General features: G+C 50.2%; 2 protein-coding genes across 11 annotated transcripts in view; one reads left to right on the top strand and one right to left on the bottom strand.

Annotated features, from left to right (window-relative positions):
- SRGAP2 (SLIT-ROBO Rho GTPase activating protein 2) overlaps nt 1-3375 on the bottom strand; it is an 84246-nt gene extending 80871 nt beyond the window's left edge. For 5 of the 9 annotated variants that reach the window (XM_046904241.1, XM_004934954.5, XM_004934955.5 and 2 more), the window contains exons 1-2: nt 3290-3375; nt 2373-2836 (exon numbers count right to left, since the gene is read on the bottom strand). Coding sequence is in view for 7 of the 9 variants with exons in the window: in XM_004934954.5 (XP_004935011.1) it covers nt 2373-2439 (67 nt within the window). In the remaining 2 variants the exon portion in view is untranslated. Of the gene's footprint in view, nt 1-2191; nt 2837-3289 lie in introns of those variants that run through there. The other 4 variants (XM_025143891.3, XM_046904243.1, XM_046904244.1 and 1 more) reach the window with 2 other exon arrangements.
- FAM72A (family with sequence similarity 72 member A) lies at nt 2777-8549 on the top strand. Of its 2 annotated transcripts, XM_025143900.3 has the most exons (5): nt 2777-2870; nt 3904-3986; nt 4842-4919; nt 6019-6143; nt 7064-8549. In XM_025143900.3, the coding sequence occupies exons 2-5, from the start codon at nt 3922-3924 to the stop codon at nt 7156-7158; spliced, it is 363 nt and encodes a 120-aa protein (XP_024999668.1). In that variant the 5' UTR covers nt 2777-2870; nt 3904-3921; the 3' UTR covers nt 7159-8549. The 2 variants fall into 2 exon arrangements, with proteins under 2 accessions (XP_024999668.1, XP_417970.4); XM_417970.8 differs by lacking the exon at nt 2777-2870 and having other exon boundaries at nt 3768-3986.
- The last annotated feature ends 15244 nt before the right edge of the window (nt 8550-23793 follow it).

Here is a 23793-nt window from a genome sequence, read left to right as displayed (position 1 = left end):
AGCACCCCACCCCATCTCCCCCCCCCCCCCCCCCCTTATCAGCATCCTATCCCACCTCCCTCCCTCCCATCAGCATCCAATCCCCCCCATACACTTCTTACACATACAAAACAATTACCAAGTTAATTTAGTAACAGAAAACCAGAAAGCATTGTGTAAATGATCTATTAGCCATAAACCAATATCATCCTGTAAGTAGTCGTTGATTAACTTAAGACTATTAAATTTTTAAACAAAGCTCAATCATTCTATCAGTAATAATTTAAAGCGCTTCAGTACGTTAGTGGGTAAATGCTTTTAAATGGAGCCTCTAAACACAGCTCCAATGCATAGCCCAGCATTGAGTGTGCTAAATACCAGCACAGAACAGCCCAGAGGTTCCCCTCTGGTGAGGAGAGGAGCAGCCAATGCTGCACAGCACACCAGCACCCAACTTGTCTCAGTGCCACCATTGTCACAGAAGATGCTGAACATCCCATCATCCCAGTTAGCACCACTTCCATGCCGTTCCTGTGTACAAACACCATCAGGACACCAACATTCTGATGGATGCATAACGACTGGGCAGCACCACGTGTGAGTGTTTCTTAACACTGCTCATGCTCCCACTGCAGCAGAGCCCAGCACCCTCCTGCATTACAAGCTGAAGAGGTCTTTTCACTCTGATGCTGCCAGATCGCTATCTGACCTGGAACCAAAGCATGTGAGATGTAAGGCAGGCTCCACCACGTGGGGATGGGAGCCCAGAGCTGCCCGGAGGATGGGGATGCAGCTGGAGCACACAGCAGGAGCTGACCCAAGCTCTGGCACCAATGGTCTCTGCAGACGGAGGGATCCTCCCAGCTCTGCTCCTGTTGGTCTCTTTTTTGGAAAAGGGAAAGATGGTTTTGCTTTTCCAACGCATGAAGGGGTGGGATGGGCCCTACTAATTCTAAAGCCCCATTGGTCACTGTGTCCCTTTGACATGTCACAGTCAGTATTTATTTAGTTTAATCCCAAATACTGCACTTACCAACTACCACAATCTCCAATTCCCATTTCCATCAGCGACGATGAGAAAACAGGAACAGAAACTCAACGAGTCAAAAAGAAACCCATTCTTCTCCATTTCTATCTTCAAGAATCCCATTTAAAAAGAAAGCCAATCAAAATAAGCTCTTACCCAGCCCTACATTTGCTCAGTTGTGCATGTTTTTTTTAAAACAAAGACATCCAAATCTCTTCTAGGCACGCAGCACTGGGCTCAGGATGGGACACACAAAGCTATCCCAATGGTCCACAACCAGCACACACCCCCAGCAGGAGGAAACAGCTCAGCGTATAATTGCAGAGCGATTTTTAATTGTCACTTTTAATCTAGGTTCCCTACTCAGATTTAAATAACATATATTTTTTTTAAACTCCTATTGATTTCACTCCGTCAGCCCTACCCAAAAGGCCATCCTTCTTGCAGGCTACAAGCATACCAAGCAAGTTTTAACCCATTAGATAAATCACTAACCCTCATAACGCCCTCACAGCCATACATCAAGCCAAGCACGAGCAACCACGATTGCTTTTAATAAGTGTTCTATTGAAAACTTTGCAAAAACAAGAAGCTAAGCAGACATTTCACCATCTTTCTTCTTCTTTTTTTTTTTTTTTCCTCCCCTTTGGCACATGATGGCCTGAAGCCCAGCCAGCTGAATTCTGCGGAAGATTTGCACAATCATTGCAAATATGCCTCTGCTGCTTTATTACCTTCCCTGCAATGATATTGGAGTAACATTGGAGCATCAGCTTTCTTCAGCTCTGTCCGCATGCAACTGTCTGCGTGTGCATGCACACACTGCAACCTTGAGGCGTTGCACTCAAGAGCACGGGGAGGAGAGCAGGCAGCAATGTTCGGGGCTGACCAAGAGCAAAAGCCCGAATAATGGAACTTTCCAGCACAAATTGCCTTACAGGGACCCTCGGCAAAGTCCCAGTTACCGCCGGCTGAAAGAGGCTCTTCTGACACCGCATACATTCTGAAAAGATTCCTGCGATGGGAGGATTAAAAAGCAATTAAGTGGCTCTCATATTTCAAACGCAAAGCCCCAGCTCAGAACGGCAGACAGAACAACACGGATCCCTCCGAACTCAAAGATCCGTTGTGTTCGCTAAGAAAGCCGAGACACCTCAAAATAGCAACAGCACGGGAGGAACTCACCCTATGGAGGACGAGAAAAAGCACGGCAAAGCCGACCCAGCATTGCATTACGAGCGAGCCCTGCAGATTCCAGGCAATCTGCAAAGCATTTCCCCTTCCCCACCCAACATCCACTGCAAACTCCCACAATCGCGAGGCAGAGCTGCAACGAGCAGACAGAGGGGTACGAAGCAGTCCCTACCTTTCACCTGAGTGTCGTATTCAGCGATGATCTCCTTATCCTTTTTGAATTTTGCTGGCGACGTCATGTTTTCAAGCTTAACCTCCAAGCGGATCCACAACCTACAAATGCGGTTCGCCCTCCTCTCAACGCCCCGAATATTAAAAAAAAAAAAAGGGGGGGGGGGGGAAGGGGGAGGAAAAAAAAGGGGGGGAAGGAAAAAAGGGGAAGGGGGGGAGGGGGGAAGGAAAAATAATAATTGGGGGAGAAAAAAAAAAAAAAATCAGTCCATGGAGGTTGGGCGGGGGGCAGCGCGGGGGGCAGCGCGGGGGGCAGCGCGGCGGCGGCGGCTCAGCATCAGCGCGACCCCTCCCGTCAGCGGCGCAGCCCGGGGGCGGCCGTCCTGGCGCAGCGCATGGCTGGAAGGGGGGGCCGGGGGGCGGCGAATCCGATCCCTCCGGCGGCGCGGCTCCGTCGCTGTGTGCCTGCAGAGCGGGAGCGGAGCTTTAGGGCGGGCAGGTGAGGGGCGGGGAGGGGCGGCGCCCCGCGGGTGGCACCGGGCACGGCGCGATTCGGCTCCGGTTTGGTGGGGTTTTTTTTTTTTTCACCTTTTTTTTTTTTTTTTTGCCTATTTCTTTTTTTTTTTTTTTTTTTTTTTTTTTTTTTTTTTTTTACCCCAGCCCCGCGGGAGGAAGGAGAGAATAAACACAGCGGATCCGCATCCCGCCCCGCAGAACAATGAGGGCGGCGGGGAAGGAAGCGGCGGCGGCTCCCGGGGGGGACACACACACAGCGCGGGGCTCCCGGCCGGGCCCGCGCCTCACGCCCCGCCTCGGGGGCGCCACCAGAGGGGAAAAGCTGAAGGGGAAGGGGCTGAGGGGGGGCCCAGCGGCTGTCCCCCGCTGCAGGGGTGTCCCGCGGCCGGGCGGGACGGTTACCTGGGCACTGCGGAGCCGCCTCCCGCAGCCCGGCGTCCTCCGGCCGCTGCCGCCCGCCCGCCACCCGCTCACCCTCGGCAGCCCGCAGCCGGACCCGCCCCCGCCACGCGGCGCGGCCAATGGACGGAGAGAGCTGAGGGAGATAAGCGGGAGCGACAGCCAATCGGGAGAGCCCACAGGTTGGCTCTCGTGGCTCCGCCCCTCCGCGGGCAGTGGGCGGGGCTCGGCGCGGCGCTACGGCCTCCGCCCCGAGGACTGCGGAGGGGCGGGGCGCGGTATGCAAAGAGATAGCCGGAGGGGCCAATGGGAGCGAAGCAGGGCGTGCCCCTCCGCCAATGTCCGGGCGGTAGGGGTGGTGCCATCCAAGTCCTCCAACGGCGAACAGGAAAGGGAGTGCCCCGCCTCTAGTCTCCACCAATCAGAATAGGGGGCGTGGCCCGTCGCGACCAATGGGTGACTGTGGTTGGGAATTCAAACTGACAGGAAGAAGCGTGGCCGTTGGTAGCCCGGACAGGAGCGGCGGGGCCCAGCGGCGGCCGCCCGCGATGTCGGGCAACGGCTGTACTTTCGCAGACCGGAGCGTGACCGTGCTGTGCTGCCGCTTCTGCCAACAGGTGCTGAGCTCGCGGGGGATGAAGGCCGTGCTGCTGGCCGACACCGACACCGACCTCTACTCCACCGACATCCCGCCCTCGGGGTAAGACCCGCCTCAGGAGCCCCGGACCGGGCCTCGCCCCGCAGGGAGCGACACCGGAGCTCCTCCGGAACACAAACTGCGCTCTGATAATCTGCAAACAGAACCAACCTGCTCTGCCCTGTTCCCGGAACAGCCAGGCTCCAAGCTGGCTGTGCTGCTTTCCCATAACAACATTTGAATGCTAAGGAAATAAGATTGAAGAACAACGTGCTAATAAGAAAGTAGGGGTTCAAAAGGAGATAAGAGATCCGAGGCCTGGTTTCCCAAGGCTTTAAGCTGCTGTGCTGGGTGAGGCGTGCTGGGAGCTGGGCCACACGGCAGTGGGGCCCCACCTGTGGGTGTTGGCGGTGTGGGAGGACTTTCTGAGCTCTCCAAAGGGGACCCAAGTACCTTAATGGGACATCATGTGGGTCTTGATCCCCTGGGAGCATCGCCCCTATCCGACAGGACAAGGGGGGATGGTTTTAAACTGAGACAGGGGAGGTTTAGTTTGGATATGAGGAGAAAGTTTTTCACCCGGAAGGTGGTAATGCACTGAACAGGCTGCCCAAGGAGGCTGTGGATGCCCCATCCCTGCAGGCATTCAAGGCCAGGCTGGATGTGGCTCTGGGCAGCCTGGGCTGCTGGTTGGTGACCCTGCACATAGCAGGGGGTTGGAACTGGATGAGCATTGTGGTCCTTTGCAACCCAGGCCTATGGAAAGGGCACCGTTTCCTCCTGGGAGAGCTTTAAATGAATGAAGCAGCACACAGAACTGACACTAACATGGTTTTGTTGTGACTTCACATCTGTCTTATTGAATCCTTACAGCTGGAAGCGGAGCCATAGCTAAACTTTTCCATTCTTCCCACCCAGCACCATTGACTTCATTGGCAGCTGCTATTTCACTGAGATCTGCAAGTGCAAACTGAAGAACATCGCGTGTTTGAAGTGGTAAGGATGTCATTCAGTGACAGCACCACCCACCCACCCACCGTGCATGCAGAGCCGCAGTGCTGCTCGGCCTTCTCACTGCAGACTGCTGCAGTTCCTTCGGATTTCAAACAGATTGCATGCTCCATTTCAGATTTAATGCTGCCTGATAGAAACTCAGCCCACTGCTTCTGGGCTTGGCTGCCAGTCTATTTCTGCGCAAGTCCCAAGTGGAAATGTGACAACCTTGTCAGTAGTCTGAGTATATGGGAAGGCTTGCGTGCCACCTGCTTGATTAAACGTCTGCTTCAACACTGAGATAATTGTGTGAATAAGGCCGCAGTAAGAAGTAGTTATTCATTCTAATTAATAGAACATCCTCTTGGCAGATCTAGTTGTTGCTAGCAGATGGAAGATGCTGTCACTAAAGTTCTTGGAGTTCTTTTATCCTCTTTACTAATGCATGATATTTAAGATTAAAAACAACCCTAACACATTTCTTGTAGAGTTGAGAGAATCCTCTCTGCTTCATAACTGTGACTTTTACCTTGTTCCGATTTAAAGGGTAGGAGTGGGTTATGGTAAAAATTTGTCTTCTTATGACAGAAATATCTCACTGGAGTACGTGACTGAGAAAGTAGAAGAGCTATCATTAAGTTCCAACCAGATAAGGCATCAGTGTTCTCAGTCTCAATACTCCTCCTACTCCTGATACTCTCTCATACACAGTGTTTCTCTATAGAGAGACTGTATGCACACGATGGATTTGATTCCAATGGAATCATTGGCCTTCAGAAAAAAACAATACACTACAACTAGTGATACAGTACCATTGGTATGCAAACTGCTCCAGATTACTGCTCTGGATTACACAATTTATGTTACTAAATGGTTCTCTGTGCCAAAGATCTAAAACTTTGATATTCTATAACTTCTGACAGATGTTCTCTAAATATTTTTGATGCTTGCTTAATTACGTTCCTTTAACTTTATCACAATAGAAGCATCACATAGCTGTCTTGCACCCTGGCTATGGAACATTAATTTGGGTTAGATACATTTTAAAAATAACCTTTTCATCAGGCGTTTGTGTTGCTCACTATTTCACTTGTCTTTCCAGTGGTAACATTGTCGGTTATCATGTGATTTCTCCCTGCAAACCTTGCCTGCTATCCTGTAATAATGGTCACTTCTGGATGTTCTATAGCCAAGCAGTCTTTGGCATCAACAGACTAGACTCTTCTGGTAAGGAACACATATGTTTCCTTCTCTTCCCTGAAATCCTGAATTCCAAATCCACTTTCTAATGAGACATCTCAATGTAGTTAAAGCATATGGAGAACACATAACATATGGAGGCATACAGCAAGTGTTACTGTATTGCTAATCTAGCGAGCTACTTTGGAGGAGGTAGGGGTAGTTATTTGGTAAGTTAATATTTCTAGCAGAAACTAGCCTACTGTTATCAGAAAACTTAACCTACTGTTCTCAAAGACAGAAGTCAGGATTTTCTGAGGCAACGTTATAACTAGTGGAAGCAACATGGCCACTGACTGCTATTTATAACAGTATGTATGGCCTTACTGTGCTATCAGGCAGCTGTCCGATGGGCACTCTTTTTTGGGTGAGTCATGTTGTCACTTTGACCCTATATAACTGAGTCCCCATTAGCTCAAGCTGAAATTACAGCTCATGCTCACTGCTTTATTCAGCTAGATCTTGTGTGGATGCCAAGTGTCTAGCATAATTTGCCTTGAGTCCTCAGGAGTGCATAGCATTCTGACAAATCATTTCTCTGCCTTGCACATGAGAGTAACTTATTGTCTAAACCTTTCAGTGTCACCCGTGCTTCAAATCAATGCATTTAAAAATAAATCAGCCATGAGGGGACTATCAATAGCTACGTGAATTAGCTACATGAGTACATCGGTGTACAGGGACTTAATTCTTTGAACTGTGCTGTAAACAACACTTAAAATCACCTTGGAAGAGAAGTAGGAAATAGTCTTGATATATTTAACATGAATATGATTTACCAGGTTTTGCAGCGATAAAAGTAGTTATTTGCTCTGAAAATAGACACTAGAGCAACCTGAAAATGAGGTCACAATCCAAAAATACCTTTTCTGTTTTCTTCCTCGTCTGTCTTACCTTCTTTCCACCAGGTGTGAATGTATTGCTCTGGGGCAACTTGCCAGATTTGGAGGAAAACACAGATGAAGACATGTCATGCATCTCTGAGGAGGAGTATATCAGATAACATTTATCTAAGATACACCACAGTATTTCCCCTAGATACATTGCACTGCTGTTTGTTTTGGATTCTTCTTCCTGCTGGCCCATCAGAGCTTCAACAATAGAGGAAGCTAGGAAATCTGGAGAGCAGCCCTAAAAAAGGAAGTTGTCATCTTTTACTGTAGCCTGCCTTAAACTCTTACATCTGCCTGGTGTGTACACGTTATTCTGACCAGAGACATGGCTTGATGGGATCTGCATCTCTAATACCTGGACATGCAGACAGCAGGTGCATTTACACTGAGGTCGTGGTCTGTTTTCCTTTTACCCTTAAATCTCCACAATTAACATGCGTCCTTGACAGTATTTTTCTTCTTTTCTAAAACAGTATTAACAGAGAGGTCTTTCAGTTGCTGGAAATACAGCTTAAAAGTCTTGAAAAATAGTTGGTTTGGTTGATGGATAATGGTCTGAAAGAGCTTTGCTTCTGTAGCCACATAGACCACCCTCTGCCCAAAGCTTCTGAGCATTCAAGAGCAGCCAAACAAATGTCTTCAAGTGTTGTAGCTTTGGCTCTATGATCTCTCTCTTGCTTTTAGCAGCTTGTTCTCTAGACATCTGAGGCATGTAAGAAAGCTCCTGAGCAATGACTGGAGAGCTGTCTTACTGAGTTTGCTTGTCTTCATCTTTCAGTTCTTTTAGGATCGTGTTTCTGCAGGAATCAAGTTCAGAGCTCTCAGTTTCCTTCCCCCATACACATGCCAATTAAACCTAAATACTGAAATTTGTTATTGTCTAATGTAACTTCGGGACTACAGCAGAGCTTTGGTTAAGATCAACATTGAAATCCATCCAATTCTGTGTTGTTCTTTCTTGGTTTTGTTTTAGGCATTTCTCTATAAACAGAATTCAGTCTGTTTCAAGATAGGGGAAGAAAATAAATCAAGTTAAATATTCAAGGTTTGTGCCTAGCTTTATCCCAAAGTGTACAGACACATTCATTCCTCTAAGAAGTAATGGATTTAAAGTTCATTATGTGAGTTGTTAGCCACAGTATTTTATTTGTTAACTAACCATTGTCCCCTTCAGCTAATTACCTGAAGGATTATCTTTGGAAAATTCAAGTTACAGTCATGTAAGAGACCTGACTACATTTTTAAACTCTGATTGATGCTGAATCATTAAATCATTCCATAACCTCTCACGATGCTTTGAAGAGGTACAATGAAGGCAGATCTGACTTGTCTCACATCTTGCATTATGCGTATTCCTTAATTAATGGTGCTACCTCTTCTGTGTTGTATAAATGTATATTGATGTGTATATATTTGTGTGCCTATGTATATCTGTATGCCTCGTTTGGACTTCCCGTGCTGTGTTTGCTCATGAAATAAAATGCTTGGATTGTGTACTCTATGGGCTGTAATGAGTATGGACGTTTAATGACATCAATTAGGTGATGAAAACAATAGTTCAGAATAATGAATAGTTCAAAAAAGATCCCATAATATAATTCTGCTTTGTTGCGAGTTCTACATTTGCCACTTTCAACCTTCCCAAAACTCATCTGCACAATTATGAGTCAATTCTGTGTCAGTGGCAGAGCTGAGCATAGAGCTGCTCTCACTCTTTACCCATAGAGTAGTAGAGGACTTCACAGCAAGTCACTCATTCTGGTTTTGCTCTCTTATCTGCTCATGCACACAGAACTGGAAGTTCTACTATGAACTGCTATAATTACACAGGCCTGTTGGAGCTAGTTCATCTCAACCAGGCATCAGCTTGAAATAAGAAATGAGCCAACTCTTAAGTAAGTTCTATCTTTATCCTAAAAAATAATAATAATAATAAATTGTATGTAGTATATGAAAAGTAAACAAACATCATCTATTGCTCCAGCTGTCAGGAATGCTACCAAACTAACTAACCCTATCTTGAGCTGCTTTCTCTCTGAAATTAAAATAGACTTGACTAAGCAGCCTGTGGTAAAGCCAGTACTGCCTCTTCGTGGGGCCCTGATGTTTTGGGTTAAGGTTCCAAGACTCACTTGGATTTCCCTTCCAGGTTGATAGATGCATCTAACGCAAAGCAGCTGACGCACAGCTAGATCAGTACTTCTAGAAACCCTCTGATGTGCTTTAACTTCCCAGGCTTTGCTGAAATTAAATAACTAACGTCTCTGTTTCACCACTTCTTTTTTGTGTTCCTCTGTACTCTTTGACATAAAGATTCATATGTTGTAGCACAGCCCTGGAATCTCATGAATCGCATGGAAGGTCAGACTTGGAAAGGGACATGGTACACTCATGGTGAACGTTAAGACAGATAACTTCTAGAATGAATGGAGCAGGAGCAGCAGGGTTCAGTCAGTCACATACACACAAGATGTGTGGCTGTGGTCTGTGCTGAGGGTTTCACAGTGAAAGTTAAAATGATCTTTACTGAGCAGCCAATGCAGTCCTAAAGCAGAGCACAAAGCTGGAAAACAAGAACACCATCCTAAGGCCTTTCTCCTCATTAACTCTAAGAACATTAGTGCCTCTAATCAGATCTGGTTTTATTCAGTAGAGATTAAACAGGCAAAGAATCTTCAATTTTAGACTCAAACTCAGTTCTACCAGCCTTACACAGCCTCCTGCCACTGACCACTTAGCTGAAATCAATGCTCATAGCCTGACCTCTGCCACAGGGCACTCATCTGTCACACAGCACACCAGAATCCCCCCAGCAGCTCCCTGAGGTTGTGTGACACTGACCTGTAGGCTCGGGGTAGCAGCCTTGTTTGGATGAAAACATTCGAAAGTAGAATTCCCAAAGCCACTGAGGATAAATAGCTTCAATCTGGATCACAGGGCTCTGTTCAATCACGCTGCCATCCGTGGTCAAGCATTTTCTGCAATTTGCAGTTTGCTGTTCTAGCTGGAGGGGTGGGAGGATGTCATAGCATGACAGTGATAAACTGATCGATTCCTCTTCCTATTACGTGAAGATTGTTAGATGAAAAAAGCACATTTAAATATTCTTCATTATTCCAGTACAGATTAATGCCTAATCATAATCTCACATTTATGTAACACCATTCACCCCCAAAGTGCTTTCCAATGACAAACAGTAAAGAATTCCTTCACCACTGAACTGCAGCCAACTCCAAGAGGCAAAGCAGCTGCCAAGGAGACAACAGCATGCTGCAAAGACCACGGTAAGCATCATCCTCTAATGAAATTCAGTATGTGATCTCTATCAGTACAAACCAATACGTTGATTATGGAGGGAGGTTCCACATGAGAGGCACTCTCTTTGTAGCCTGGAATGCAGTTCACCCGCTTCAAACCAGACGAAGATGGGTCACCTCTCCTGGGACTGAGACCTACAATCACAGGGTTTGATAGGCAGGAATGGCTGAGCCATCTCTGCTCTTCTCTCTGCCATTCAAGAGCTGGCATGATTTTTTTTAAGTCAGGTACAATGGTCATTCATTAAAAATCATCTAATTACTTTGTCTTGAGAGGTTATTGTCACAGAGTTTATTACGTTTGCAGTCTGTGTGGTTTCTGAAAGCATACCCCAAGGAACAGCACACATCCCAAGTAAACAGCCTTTGTATACTATTATTTGGATTAAGGGAGTGTCTACAGGCTCGTAGAGTATAACAGCTGTGGGTGCTTATTGTGCAAGAATCTGCACAAGCATAGCAACCTGTAGGCTCCAAGAACTTATACTGTAAACAACACAGCCAAAGGATGGTAAGGGAACAGCACAACTGGCTGCATCAGAGGTAAAGCCAGAACTGCACAGATCTGCAGAGGAGGCTCCGAGCTCTGAGGCTGCAACAGAGAGCTGAGCTGGGTCTGCTCCTGCAGCTATGGATCACTTCTTCCTATTCCAACGTGCATTTGCAAGTCTATGAACAGATTCAGCTCTCCCAGTACATGTACTCCATCACCTCATACTTCAAGCAAGAAGCTGTCTCTATGCCAACATTCCCACAGTTCTGCTGCATTATTAGGTTTTCCTCTTGCTCTGTCAAACAAAGTGAACCTTCCCTTTAGCCAAATAGGCATCAAAAGCCTGCATGGAAAACAAGTTCTTCCAAACCTGCATGGCTTCACAACACACAGAACTAAGAGACGTGCTCTCCAATTTATGCACTACGTAAGAATGACAGAAGAGAAAAGCAGGATGCTCGCCTCCAACATCTATGAAATCACCTCCAAGCTGCTGATGCACCACCCAAAATTCCCTCTCATCAGGAAACATCAACTATGCTATGCTTTAAAAAGCACCAGCGTTTTCCAAGCAGTTACCAGCCAGAGGGACACTTCAGCTGCTTTGCTGTCTGCAGAGCCCTGTCATCGTGCATGCGTGACACAAGCTTAACAAAGTGAGTCTGCACCCTATTGATTTCTCATTAGAAAGCGAGGCTCACATTTTGGACAGCACTGAGGGGGGAAGAAATACCAAGGAACAAAGCTGGTCAGATGTAAGGCAAACAAACTCCCCAGTGCTTCGGTTCTGATGTCATTGGGACGCTGACAGCTCGATGCATCCAGGTAATGGCACACGAGGGAAATTTGCACCACAGCACTCTCATGCACACCCACCTGCACATCAAAGTCCGTAGAAATTGGTGCAAGCAGTTGCAAAGCAAGTCTGATGAAGACGACTCGATCTGCATTTATTGCTTACTGCCCGGAGAAAAGCACTAAGAAATAACCCAGCATCTCCCCAATGGAACTGCAGCCACACTCGGATTCTTCCCTGCTGAGCTGCAGCTGAAGCTGCCTAATTCATCCCACTTCAGCATATGGCCCTGTTTGGGATAAGGAACTTTCTACCAGCTGAGGAGATTATGCCAGAAGTACAGGTGTGATGGGAGTATCTAACCAAAAAGGGAAAAATAGGTCTTGTGTCCATTGCACACATCTGATGGTTTCATACCAAAGGTATACCACTAAACAGAAAATCCATTTCAGAGCCATTCCTCAGCCTGGTTCATTTACTCTCCTGGCTCAGCACTGTGCAAGTTGAAATAGAGAAAGAAACAGGTTTTAGGGCACCAGAATACCAAAACTGCAACAGGTTCCCAGCAGTGTGGTCAGTGCAGCCAACCCAATCGCTTCCTCCCTTTGTGCCATCCCAACGGTGATGCTCATCGAGCAGCATTGGCTGTAATCCAACCACAAAAGCCATAGGACTCAATGAAAGCAGCAGGCACTTTGCTAACCCACCACTCATCCTGCATCACTCCAGCCCTTCCAGCTCCTGCCAGCGGGGTGCAAACCTGAGCACAGCTGATCTGGGGGTTAATTAACTGCAGTGCACTTTGGCAGACCTGACAACAGACGCAGCGTCACTTCCCCTCTCGGTGCTTTGCTGCTGCATTTAGCTCCATTGCATCTCTTCCTGTGCTCTGCGGGCTACAAGAGGTGCTGGGTGAACCCACGCCTGCTGCTTTCCAGCACTCCAAGGAAAGCACTGCAGTTATCCCCATGCTATGTCCTTAATAAGTTTGATTTCACAGCCTCTGCTCTCCCGAGCCCTGCAGAGATCAAAGACAGCCCTGCTTGGGTGTGTGCGTGCACACACATGCATGGAGAACCCACGTTAATTACGGGCTGAACATTTCTCTGCTAGAAATGAATTCTTTCCCTCTTTGTCATTTCCTTCACCTCTCCCTCACAAATCCTCTCACTGTCCTCATGTGCTCCTTGAAAGCCAACTTGGACTGCAAGCAGCCTGGGGACAACCAGGCATCAACCAACCTCCTCGTGGCTGGGAGATGGGCACTGGGAAGAGCAGAAGCTCAACGCCAACACAGGCTCTGATGCCACAGCACAGACCCAGAGATGAGTTTCTAAAGCCTGACGTTCCCCATTCCCTGAGGTTTTAGATGTTCTACAGTTGGTTTCTCGTAGCAAAGAAGCAATTGGAGAAATAAGAAACGAGAATCAGGAAACCCATCTTCCGTTTGCTGACTCAGCCACAAGAAGGGAGCGGTGCTGGGAACTCACAGAGGATGTCATAAGACGGCCGTTTGCTGCTTGGATTCTGGGCCACAGCTCTGCTTAGCAGAGGCGAGGGGAAGCATCCCTCCATCCAGCACAGCACGTGGGATCCACGGATGGGGCTGTTGTGGTGCTGGAGCAGAACCCCATACCCTGCAGCCCAGATGTGACCCTTTGCCTCGGCTCAGCTCAGGAGGCAGCTGCCTTTATTCCTGCAGGAGAGCTCACAGATGCCTCCACGGTGAGCAGGAGCTGCCAGCTCTGGATGTTGGCACAAACCACCACCAGCCCACGGACTGCCATTGTACTCAATGGATCCACATTCAGAGCGATAACAGAAAATCCAACTGAATGCATAACTTCAGCCAAATCTAAAGACAGAGAGGTTCCTCCGCACAGCGCCGAGCATTTAATTCTCTGATAACAGAGTGAAATAAAGATAGCAGGGAAAAAAGCGAGAGCTCGCTATCAATAGAAACAGAGGAAGGGATGCTGATATTTTAAGGCAACCACCTTTGGGTTATAAGCTGCTTATCTCAGACTGCTACATATGTGGTCTCCTTGGGAACAGAGGCAGACAATAAATCAGATGTGCCAACAACATTTATCAGAAGCTCCAACTCGCCAAAAACATCAGCTCTCCTAAGAAATGCCAAATGGGTTTTGCAAGACGTGGGGCTGAGCCCGGAGTCACTCCCGAGGCATGCAGTGGGGGTAAGAAACGCTGCTGTTAAGCTCTAAAGAAATGATCCTTCCATTCTTACTCCTCACTGTCGTGGCCTCCTGGAGCCCAAGGCCGTATCGGGAGCTTCAGAGGGAGGTGAAAAGACAGAAATCAACCTGCTGTTTGTGGGTGTGGTTCATGCACACATCAGGGCAGTGTCTGTACCATATCCCTCCTCGTATGTGTCACATCTTGAAGCGTGCAAGACATAATTGCTTTATCCTGAGCAGGAAAAGGAGAGAACTGTATAGACAGAAGCGTGGTAGGAATAAAAGCGGCTTGAGGAAAGTCAGCGAGGTTGGAGCATCAGCGTTCTCCGCTGTAACTCTGCTGTCAGACACATGAGAAAGGTGCAGACATTTCCCATGAGCAAAACCAAAGCATTCGCAACCAGATCGCCCTTTGAAAAACAGTGAACATTTCCCAACCGGTCCCAGGATTCTTTACTGCTTATGTGCAACCAGAAGAATGTCACGGCAGGCATTTGGGGGGCAAAGACCTCTGCCTCGTTTCTAAAGGACTTGGCCAGGAGTTAACAAGTGCAAAAGCAACGGCAGCAGCTCTGCGCTGAGCCTCCCTCACCCACAGCCGCCGACCTCCAGCGGCACAGACATACTTTGCTGGGCATGTCATGCAGTGACCGACCCGCAGTCTGGGAGCAGCTGAGCGCCAGGGAGCCGAGCGAGCACAGCGCCAGCATCTGCCCTGACACAGCCTTACATGCAGCCCCGGGAGAAGGAGAAGCAGTGGCCCTTCCCTCGAGCATCGCAAAGCGACTTGAGCAACGTACAGCTTCTTAAATGAGATCTCGGACGTGGTCTGGCCGCACGCTGCTCACAGCCAGCAACCTCTGCCTGAGCACGGACGTGGCAGCACCTCTGTGGCTATTAGAGCCACGTTTTGGCAACCACGAGCCTCACACCAAAGCCAGAAAGAGATGGGAACGAATGGCACAGCAATGGAAGGGCAGTACGGCAGGCCCTGAACTTGTCCCCACCGAGCTGTAATGCTAACAAGGGAGAATCGTGCAGCTCAGCCCCCTCCTCCAGCCCTGCACTGAAAGAGACTGCAAAAACCATTTCCAGCATCTGACATCCGAGCGCAGCCACGTCAGCAAGAGAGCAGCAGACCGAGGGGTAATTCCCGTCACTTGTGGTGGAAACCAGAGATACCTCCAGGGCAGCAACAGAGCCGGAAAGGCTTTCCCCTGCCGGGAAGCGAAGCCGTCAGCCCGCTTCAGCCTCATTTCACATCCCTCCCATTCCCAGCGTGCCGTCGCTCGCGTGGCTCCACCGCACCGCAGCCTTTCCAGCACACGCACAATGCCTCCCCCAGCAGCGCATCGCCGCCGGACCCCCCCACCTCCAGCACCGCTCCCTTGAAGCTGACAGCACCCATAGAACGGCCCCCACCCCCCCCCGCGATCAGCGGCCGCTCCGCCGGGCACCGCCCGGCCCCGGAGCCGGCATTATAGCGCCCCCTTGCGGAGCGCGGAAGCGCAGCGCGGTGGGAAACGCCCCGCGGCGGCACCGCGAGCAGCGGACAGTGGGATGGGGTTGGGGGGTCGTTGGGGTGACAGCTGTGCCCGGTGCTTTTGTAACCATAACCCCACGCCGCAGGTTTGCTGATGAAAATCCAACGACCGGCAATGCGGTACGGAAGGGAGAAGGCTGCTCAGCATCCGTGTTCTCCCAGAGCGGAGTGCTGAGGGGTTTTTCCATCTCACCTTCCTGACGGCCACGGCAAATTCCAAGCACTCCCGAGCGCTGCCGGCTCGCTGCAGCGCAGAACGCTCGGAGCCACGCGTGCTCTCAGTGATGCGCCCCTTCCGAAACGCGCCCGAGACCTCCGGGCGCAGCCCCTTTTCCACTAGAGGACAGTGCCACACCGGGAAGGACAGCCGTGCCCTCGGTGATGCCCTCAGCCTGCAATTCAGGGCTCTCTTTGAGCCAGATCTGTTGAGCAGAACAGCAGCAAAAGCAAGAAGCAAACAGCCCGTAGCAAGGAACAAAGGGAAGAGGAAGGCTGGAGGGTCCCGTCCGGCTGTTGCAGCCCTTTTGCTCTGTCTCTGCACAAAGACATTTAACAGCCACGTGGGAAAGGTTTCCTCATGGGGCCATCATTACTGCCCAAACCTGGGATGTGTTGCTGGGTCTCGGCTTCCCATTGGCAAACCTCTTCTCTGGCAACGTGCAGCAGGTGATCAATTAAATAACCTCCTCGCCTACCATTCAAGATGATCAGAACAAAGGAACATGGCTATGGAGGGCCCACCCAGAGAGAACGCCTTTAGCATAGGGAGATGTGAGCACCGGGGCTTAGGAACACCCAAGGAATGATATCCACACACACAGTGTTGTTCAGCTGCTCCAATTTGCTCTCCCCCATTAACACGCAGTCTGCCTGAAGCGAAGCAGAGCCCAGCAAATGAGGTGCACAATGAAGGAGGCTCTCAGAGCTGCAGGGCCAGGCTGTGCACATGGGCAGCTTTAAGCATTTCCCAGCACCGTTGCTGGGTTTCTCCCTCTGCTGACAAACTCCCCTCGTCTTCAAGCTGAGGCCTGAGACAAAACAGCAGTAAAATTCTGTGTTTCATCTAACGTGGCCTCCCAGCAGTTGGAGCTTATTAACCAGCTCCCAGCTTGCTCCCCGCATAATCAGTTTGTACTTCAAAGCCTCCTCTAGCAGACGGAGCTAAATGATGGTGTTAAATCCACTCATGTATAAAATTAATTAGTCGTGGGGCAGGACAGTGGATATTGGCTGTCAGAAGTTGGGATATTAGCTGAATGGGGCCGCCCGGGGCTCTGGGGACCTTTGTAACATCCCAAGCAATGCTTCATTCCCCCGCATCCCAAATTGGCTTTTTCGAGTGGGGCGGATGCGAGCGGCGCTGATGGCAGCACAGCATCCATCCGAGTGCAGCAGGGTCAGCCCTAAGCCACGGCGGGTTCTGCTGCACACAAATCACCCAAGAGACAAAGCAGCATCTGGCCAAGCGCCCGCCCGGGCAGCAGGGATGGGTCACATCAGGGAGAGGGACCTCTCCTATGCATCTCCGGTTTCCTCCCCATAATCCTTTCCCAATTAGCTTTCGGGGAGGTAGAGATTCGTTTAATTATTTTTAAGTCTCACCACCCAATCCACCTACCCAAGGGACAGCGGGCTGTGAGGGTTCTGACCTCAGCTCAGCACAAAGGGCTTAGCAGTGGTTTTCACATTTCACCTGCATCCAACAGTGAGCTGTAAATCCAGCCCCTCACTGAGGCTGTGCTTGCTGTCACCTCCATGTGACAGGTGAAGCACATTGCTAAGCCTCGGGGCGGAACCCACTGCACCCAATGGTTATGAATGACACGCAGGGGGTCGCAGATCTGCATGGTTCAGCCTCAGACTCCCACATGGAGAGCCATCTCTGGTGCTCCACGGCAAGGCTAAGGATGCTTGGATTTATTCCTTTGCTCTTCTCTTATGGACGTGGGTGATCCCAGAGGTCTTTTCCAACCATAATGATTCTGTGATTCCAAGGCTACCAATGAAATGTGAGCAGAGAGCTCTGAGACCACATCCAGAGCACACCTTCATTCTCTGCCTCCTATAACCTCAAACCACCGATGCAGGAGAAGCAAACACCCATCCCTCCCACCCCAGCGCATCACTTGACCCCCTGCACTACTGCAGGTGATGGGGAGAGCTCTGGTGCATGAGCTGCTGTGCAGATGGGGCAGAACAGATGGAAATCAGTCTCTGCTACAGTACCCGTTTTGCCATACCCATACAGAAGCCTTAAGGAAAAGCCACCCCTCGCAGCCTGACCTGCATGTTAATGTGGTTCATTTTCCAGACGGCAGCAGCTCAGTGAGACAGCAAGATAACATAGAGGCCCCTGAAAAAAATGCATTGATTTCAGGCTGTGGTTTCCCCACCAGCAGGCTCTGACTGCAGGCTGTGCTTTGCTTGCATGATGAAGTGGTAATCCATTACAGCCAAGAACACAGGGCCACAGATCATCCGAATTAGAAGTGATAAAACTACGCATGCATTTGGCAGGTCCCAAAATGTCATTGCTGTGAAACATGGGGCAACATTTCTCCTTTGCAGCAGCTCTAAGTACGTCCTCACGGCCTTTCAAAATCTGCTGTGCCAATGCATATGAAAGCAGCCTTTAGGAGATGCGTTGGCAATTAGCACAGCGCATGCAGGGAAGAGCCAGACAATTACTTTGTCGCTGTGATGTTAAATGGTGTTCATAGGGATGCACAAACCAGACTGCCACAGACCTTGAGCTGAAGTCATCCCTTCAGTCTGTTTTCTTCCCTGCATGGCTTTCACCTTGGATGGCCTTTATCAGGCACCGAGAGGCACCACGTCAGGCACTTCAGAGGTGATCTTTGAGCTCCCTTCCAACCCAAGCCACCCTATGAATCTATGAGTTTCCAAGGGGGGGGGAGATCACCCCAATCCATGCTTCCCTGTGCCCAACTACACCATGCAGCCATCACCCACGGAGCTGCTTTTCTACCACCAACACAACAAACCACCCTGCAAACACTGTTTCCCCTGGGGAGCCCTGGGCTGCAAGAAGCTCCTCAACAACAGATGGACAATTTCCCAACGCTGCACACTGAAAATACCAATTTCTGTCCGTTCTTCACAGGATCCCAAAAGGAACCAAAGGTTGAACTCCGGGCAGCAGCCTGCAGTGACCTGACCAGCAGGCAGCACACTGTGTGCAGCCGTGTGCTTTATCACCTTCCCTTCGTACACATCCCACGTCGGGAGGGGATTAAGCAGCATTAACTGCCTGCCCAGGGCTCCAATCTGCTGGAGGATCCAGAGAAGGGGAACGGGTCGGCTTGGCTTGGTCCCAAGCAAAGGACAAAGGGAAGGGCTCATTGCGTTGTGCCAGCTGCTGCCTGCTCCCAAACGAGCCGTGGTGGGGGGACGGCAGCACTGCAGCCTTGAGAAGACAGCCTGGTGGGATGAGCCTACAGCGTGGGGTGGTAACCCCAAAGCCACCCGTTGCCAAAGGGTGAAGCTGAATCTCCCCATTCACATCCATCAGGCTGCTCCCCTGAGTGATCATCCCAGCATCTGCTGTGCTTTGTCTTCACACCTCCTTCCAGCCCAGCAGGCCCTGCAGCCATGGCAGTGCTCAGAGCACAGCAACATACTGTGCATCCCAAGAACTGAGACCTGCAGCAGGAAGCCAGCAAACAAAGCCATCTCCCCAATGCTGTAACCCCATCAGCACTGCTCCATCGCCATGCCCACAGCTGTTCCACCAGGGGAAGCAGGCAGCAAATTTGGAGAGCAGCTCTATGCTTCATGTGCAGGAAGAGTAGCACAGGGAGGAGGCAGATCATTAGGGCTACGTTTCCTAGGAGATTTTCACACACTTAAATGTGAGGAGGGGGGGGAGAATAAGGCATGAACGTATTGTGCAGGCAGAAGGTAAAAATCCCACTGGCACTTCAGATCTGCTGAGCTAAACTACTGGTGGGCCACCACAGTGCACCGTAATTGGGCTTATTGTGTCCTCTTCTCCACGTCACATGCACAGAATGACAGCAGGAGAGCAAAGCACGTTGCTCAGATGCTGAACAGCACATCCCACAGGAGTTCCAGCAGCCAGGTCCTTGCTTACAACATCTTCAAGGCCCATAGTTGGCCACCCAACAGCACAGGGGAGGTTTAGGTTGGATATGAGGAGGAAGTTTTTCACCCAGAGAGTGGTGACGCACTGAACAGGTTGCCCAAGGAGGCTGTGGATGCCCCATCCCTGCAGGCATTCAAGGCCAGGCTGGATGTGGCTCTGGGCAGCCTGGGCTGCTGGTTGGCGACCCTGCACATAGCAGGGGGTTGGAACTAGTGATCACTGTGGGCCTTTTCAATTCAGGGCATTCCATGATGCTATGATTCGGTGATAATGCCAAAAGCAGTGATAGCGAGGCAGGTGGGATACCCAGCATCACCTGTTTTAGCTGAAGGAAACACACTGACCTCAATAGCAGTCACTTCAACAAGACATGGGCTCATGGAAGCAATACATAACCCCAAACAAATTTCCCCTCTGTGTGGGTATAACCCGAGCCTGATTATCAAGCAGGCAAGAACAGCCTTTAATCACGAAGCCTTGAACTTTGCTTTAGCAGGGAGAGCATGGATCACTGCAGACATCCTGCCTGTTATTCATCATCTCCTAATACACATCCTAAAGCAGCTGCTCCTCTGCTTTCATCGTCCTGATGGATGCTTCTCACCTGGGAGGCAATGGGCTCCCAATGGCTGCAGTGCTTACATTGGGAGAGAAGGGAAAACCAGCAGAGAGAGAGCCTGGGGTCACAAAGGGGGTCTCAGTCATTGCCTTACACTGAATTAAACACATCCTAAAGCCTCTGCTCTCCTTCATCTGCATCAGAGTTCCATTCCAGCACCTGCATCAGCCCTGGGTTCAGTGCGGGTGCTGCAGTTGCCCATCCATGCCATGGATGCAGGTTTGCTAGCAGGGTTTCTCATGGGAGGAAACACCTCCCGTTCCTGCAGGCTGCAGAGAATGAGAAATCACACACACAGATCAGATTCCCACTGTAGGGAGCAGTGCTCAGCACCTGCCCCACCTGCTTACAGGGGGACTTCGGCACGGAGATGTCCTACAGCGGCATCAGGAGGGGGAAAAACACCACAAATAAATGGAAAAGAGAAAAGCAGCCACCCCAAACCATCAGCTTCCAGCCTCGAAATGGAATCTTGTGGGTTTTTATTATTGATTTAAGGTCGTACGCCCTCTGCCTGGGTCTGGTTTTTAAAGGCTAATGGTGATAACAGCAGAAGGAGATGAAGGAAATTGCAGCACTTTGCAGCTCCCATTGCTCTGAACCCCCCCCCCCCCCCCCGTGAGCACACGGGGACCAGCAGGAAAACGCAGGGATGCCAAACAAGTTATCTGCCCTCCTGAAGGTGCATGGCTTCAGTTTGCCCTCTGGCATTTGTCTGTACTTAACTGCTTCCACACGTGTGTGTCCAATTAAAAGGTACAGCAGAACAAGCAGGAAGAGCAAACAGTAATGGAGTTATCAGCTGCCATAGCCCCAGGGCTGCATTCATTTCATTCAATGGGAACCCCCCCCCCCTCTGGTGCTATCCACCACTTCAGGGTCACCCCTCACTCTTTGCTTTAGAAGCAAAGAAGCAAATATATCCAAGGAAGGGATTCCAGCTGCATGCGATGCACTTTGGCCCTCCCATCCTTCTGTGCTCCCCCGTTGCAGCTGTGCAGATGGGCACCCAACCCAGCCCTGCCCTGACCCCACAGCACAGCTTTCCATTGCGACCTGTTCAGCATATTCATCCAGTATGAAGCAGCATCACAGGGTTTAATTAAATGGCAAAGAATGGCAAACAACTCTGAAAGAGGGAATGGGGGGGGAGGAGGAGGAGAAGGGGAGGCTGATGGGCACATCTGGTTTGTAATTGCTCTCAAATCACAGCAGCTCCCACCTGCAGCACCTGGGGCTGTGCCAGGGCTGACGTTGCCCAACTGCCCAACCAACAGAGGTCTGCAGGGCAATGGCAGGAAGGTGCTGAGCTGGGTCTGCCCAGGGGAGCGCCGGGCTGTCACTGTGTGCCCACAGCGCTGGGCTGTGCCCGATCCCAGCCCTGCCCTCAGTGGGTTCAATCACATCCTCCGATGACTGCAGCACAGAGACATTCGGTGCCCTGATAAGGGGAGCACCACGTGGGCACTTCTCTGAAAGCTCTTTGCAAACATCCCCAGCAACCAGAAGCAATGATGTCACCCTTTCGGTTTGCAGCTCCCCAGGCCTGAGAAGAGCACAGGCTGCAGTCAATGGCACGGCCAAGCTGGGGCTGTAAGGGCACACCGGGCTGTAAGGGCACGGAACCCTCAGCAGGGGAATCTAATTGTGGAGGATAGCTGGCTTTAGAGGACCAGCTCTCCTTCCTGCCCCACGCAGCCTCCCCACAACGATCCCATCCTACTGCAGCACCACCCACCCTACAGCATTTGCACGAGTGTGACACGAGCAGACCTGACCCCTCCTGACCTGAACTACAAAAGGCATTTTAGTCTTCAAATATGAAAGACAAAAGACAGCCCGAGCATGCTTTGTGCTGTCAGCAACACGAGATTAACTCCATCACACAGCACAAGCAAAATATTTGCTCTGAGAAACGAGCCAAGGCAGTGCTTAAACCCAAGCCAACAACCTTCATTCGTTCATTTTTTCCCTATTAATTAGCTCCCCACAAAACAAAGGGACCAGGTACTGCGCCAAGGGGTCCAACCACTGTTAAACTTTCCCCTCTGTGCCATAGGAGCACAGGGTATGTCTCACATGCTCTGCTCCATGTCATATGGATGCAACCAGCTGCCAAAAATTGACTCTGTGACATGGTTCTACCCTGACAAATGCAACATTAAGGACTTACAAATGGAGTTGCACAGTCCGGTATCTCAGCGTCACACCCAGGAGGAACGAGGAAATGCAGAGTGCTGCAGCAGCATGCAGAGCAATGGGGCTCCCCACAGCCCCCTGTGCTTCCTGCCTTTGCTGGGAAGCAAACCACCCTTATAGGTTCAGTTCCACCACCAGCCAACGCCACTGCAAGCTCTGCTCCTGGAGGCTGATGGTTGGGAAATGGCCCCAAGTGGCCACAGCTGGGTTTGCTCGGTGGGGGCACAGCTGTGTGCTGCTCAACCCTCAGCCCCAGGGCTCCTGCAGAGCTCTGTGTGAGCAATTCCGGAGCTGTGGCCATTCTGAGCTCCCAGCTGCTGACAGCACATGGCAGCGTGGACAGGACCTCAGGTCAACCAGGAGGACATGCACTGCAGGTATACACCATGCACTGCATATCCCTGCTCAGCCTGTGCTTCCAGTCGTTGCACTCAGGGCTGCTGTGCAAGCAAGGGGCTGCACTGCACTGCTGTTGCAGGAGGAGCAGCTCTGGTTTGGCTGAAATACACCCAGCCTGGAAGCATCAGCAACGTGTTCAGAAGAGTGCAGGAAACCAATGGGAGAGAAGGAGTTTATTTTGCAATCTGTCCGCTTGAGAAATTTCTTCTCCGTGATAAGCTTTCCCCTATAGAAAATGGATGTCTTTCCTCTGAGGATCGTTTTCCTTCCGTGGATGAGCTCCACTTTCCCATAAGCACCTTTGCAGGAGGATTCTCCCTGCTGCTGAGCAGCTCCAAATCAAACTGGTGGCAGCGAGAGCTGAGTGTGGCCTCCAAATGCTGAGGTGCTGCTCCATCTGAGCAGGATCAGCCCTTCCACCTCTGCCTTCAGCTTTGCTCTCTATTGATTTGTGGGCTGTTGGGTGTTTTCTTGCATTGCCCTCTATTAATCTCCCAGCAAAGCAGCTGTCTGATCACAACCACAGCAAATTGCATTATAGCCCGAGACACCTCCTGTCACCAACTCACAGAGGCTCTTTCCTATGATAGGTGGCTTACACCCGTAGGGTCTCTTATGAGGATGAATGTCTTTTAATTAGACACAAACTGTGCTCATTTATGGCTATTAGAGGTGATCTGCAAATCTTTACTCAGCAAATAATCGCCTCTTACGGGCACCTGAATGGTGATATCACACCCAATGGGGCAGAGCTGTGCACACAGCGATCGATGTGGGGCCGGGAGCTGCTGGGAAGAAGGCTCTCCCAATGCACTCCTTTTGTTTGCTGCTGTACTTCCCCCGAAAAGCAATAACTCCACAAACAGATGCATATCTCTGTTTCTTCTTGGCGTAAATCAACAGCCGGGAGGGGGAAAACCAAAGATTCAGTGTTGCAAAACAAACGTGGAACAGCGCGTGTATATATAATATATATTGGTGGAGTGAAGAGGGGCTGCAGGGAGGGGGGAGCAGCACAGCTCCCCACAGAGCCCGGGATCACAGCTCTGATTGCA

The sequence above is a fragment of the Gallus gallus genome, chromosome 26 (genome assembly GCF_016699485.2).
Source record: "Gallus gallus isolate bGalGal1 chromosome 26, bGalGal1.mat.broiler.GRCg7b, whole genome shotgun sequence".
NCBI lineage: Eukaryota > Metazoa > Chordata > Aves > Galliformes > Phasianidae > Gallus > Gallus gallus.
The sequence above is the reverse complement of the archived record's forward strand: the minus strand, read 5'-3'. Positions and strand labels throughout refer to the sequence as shown.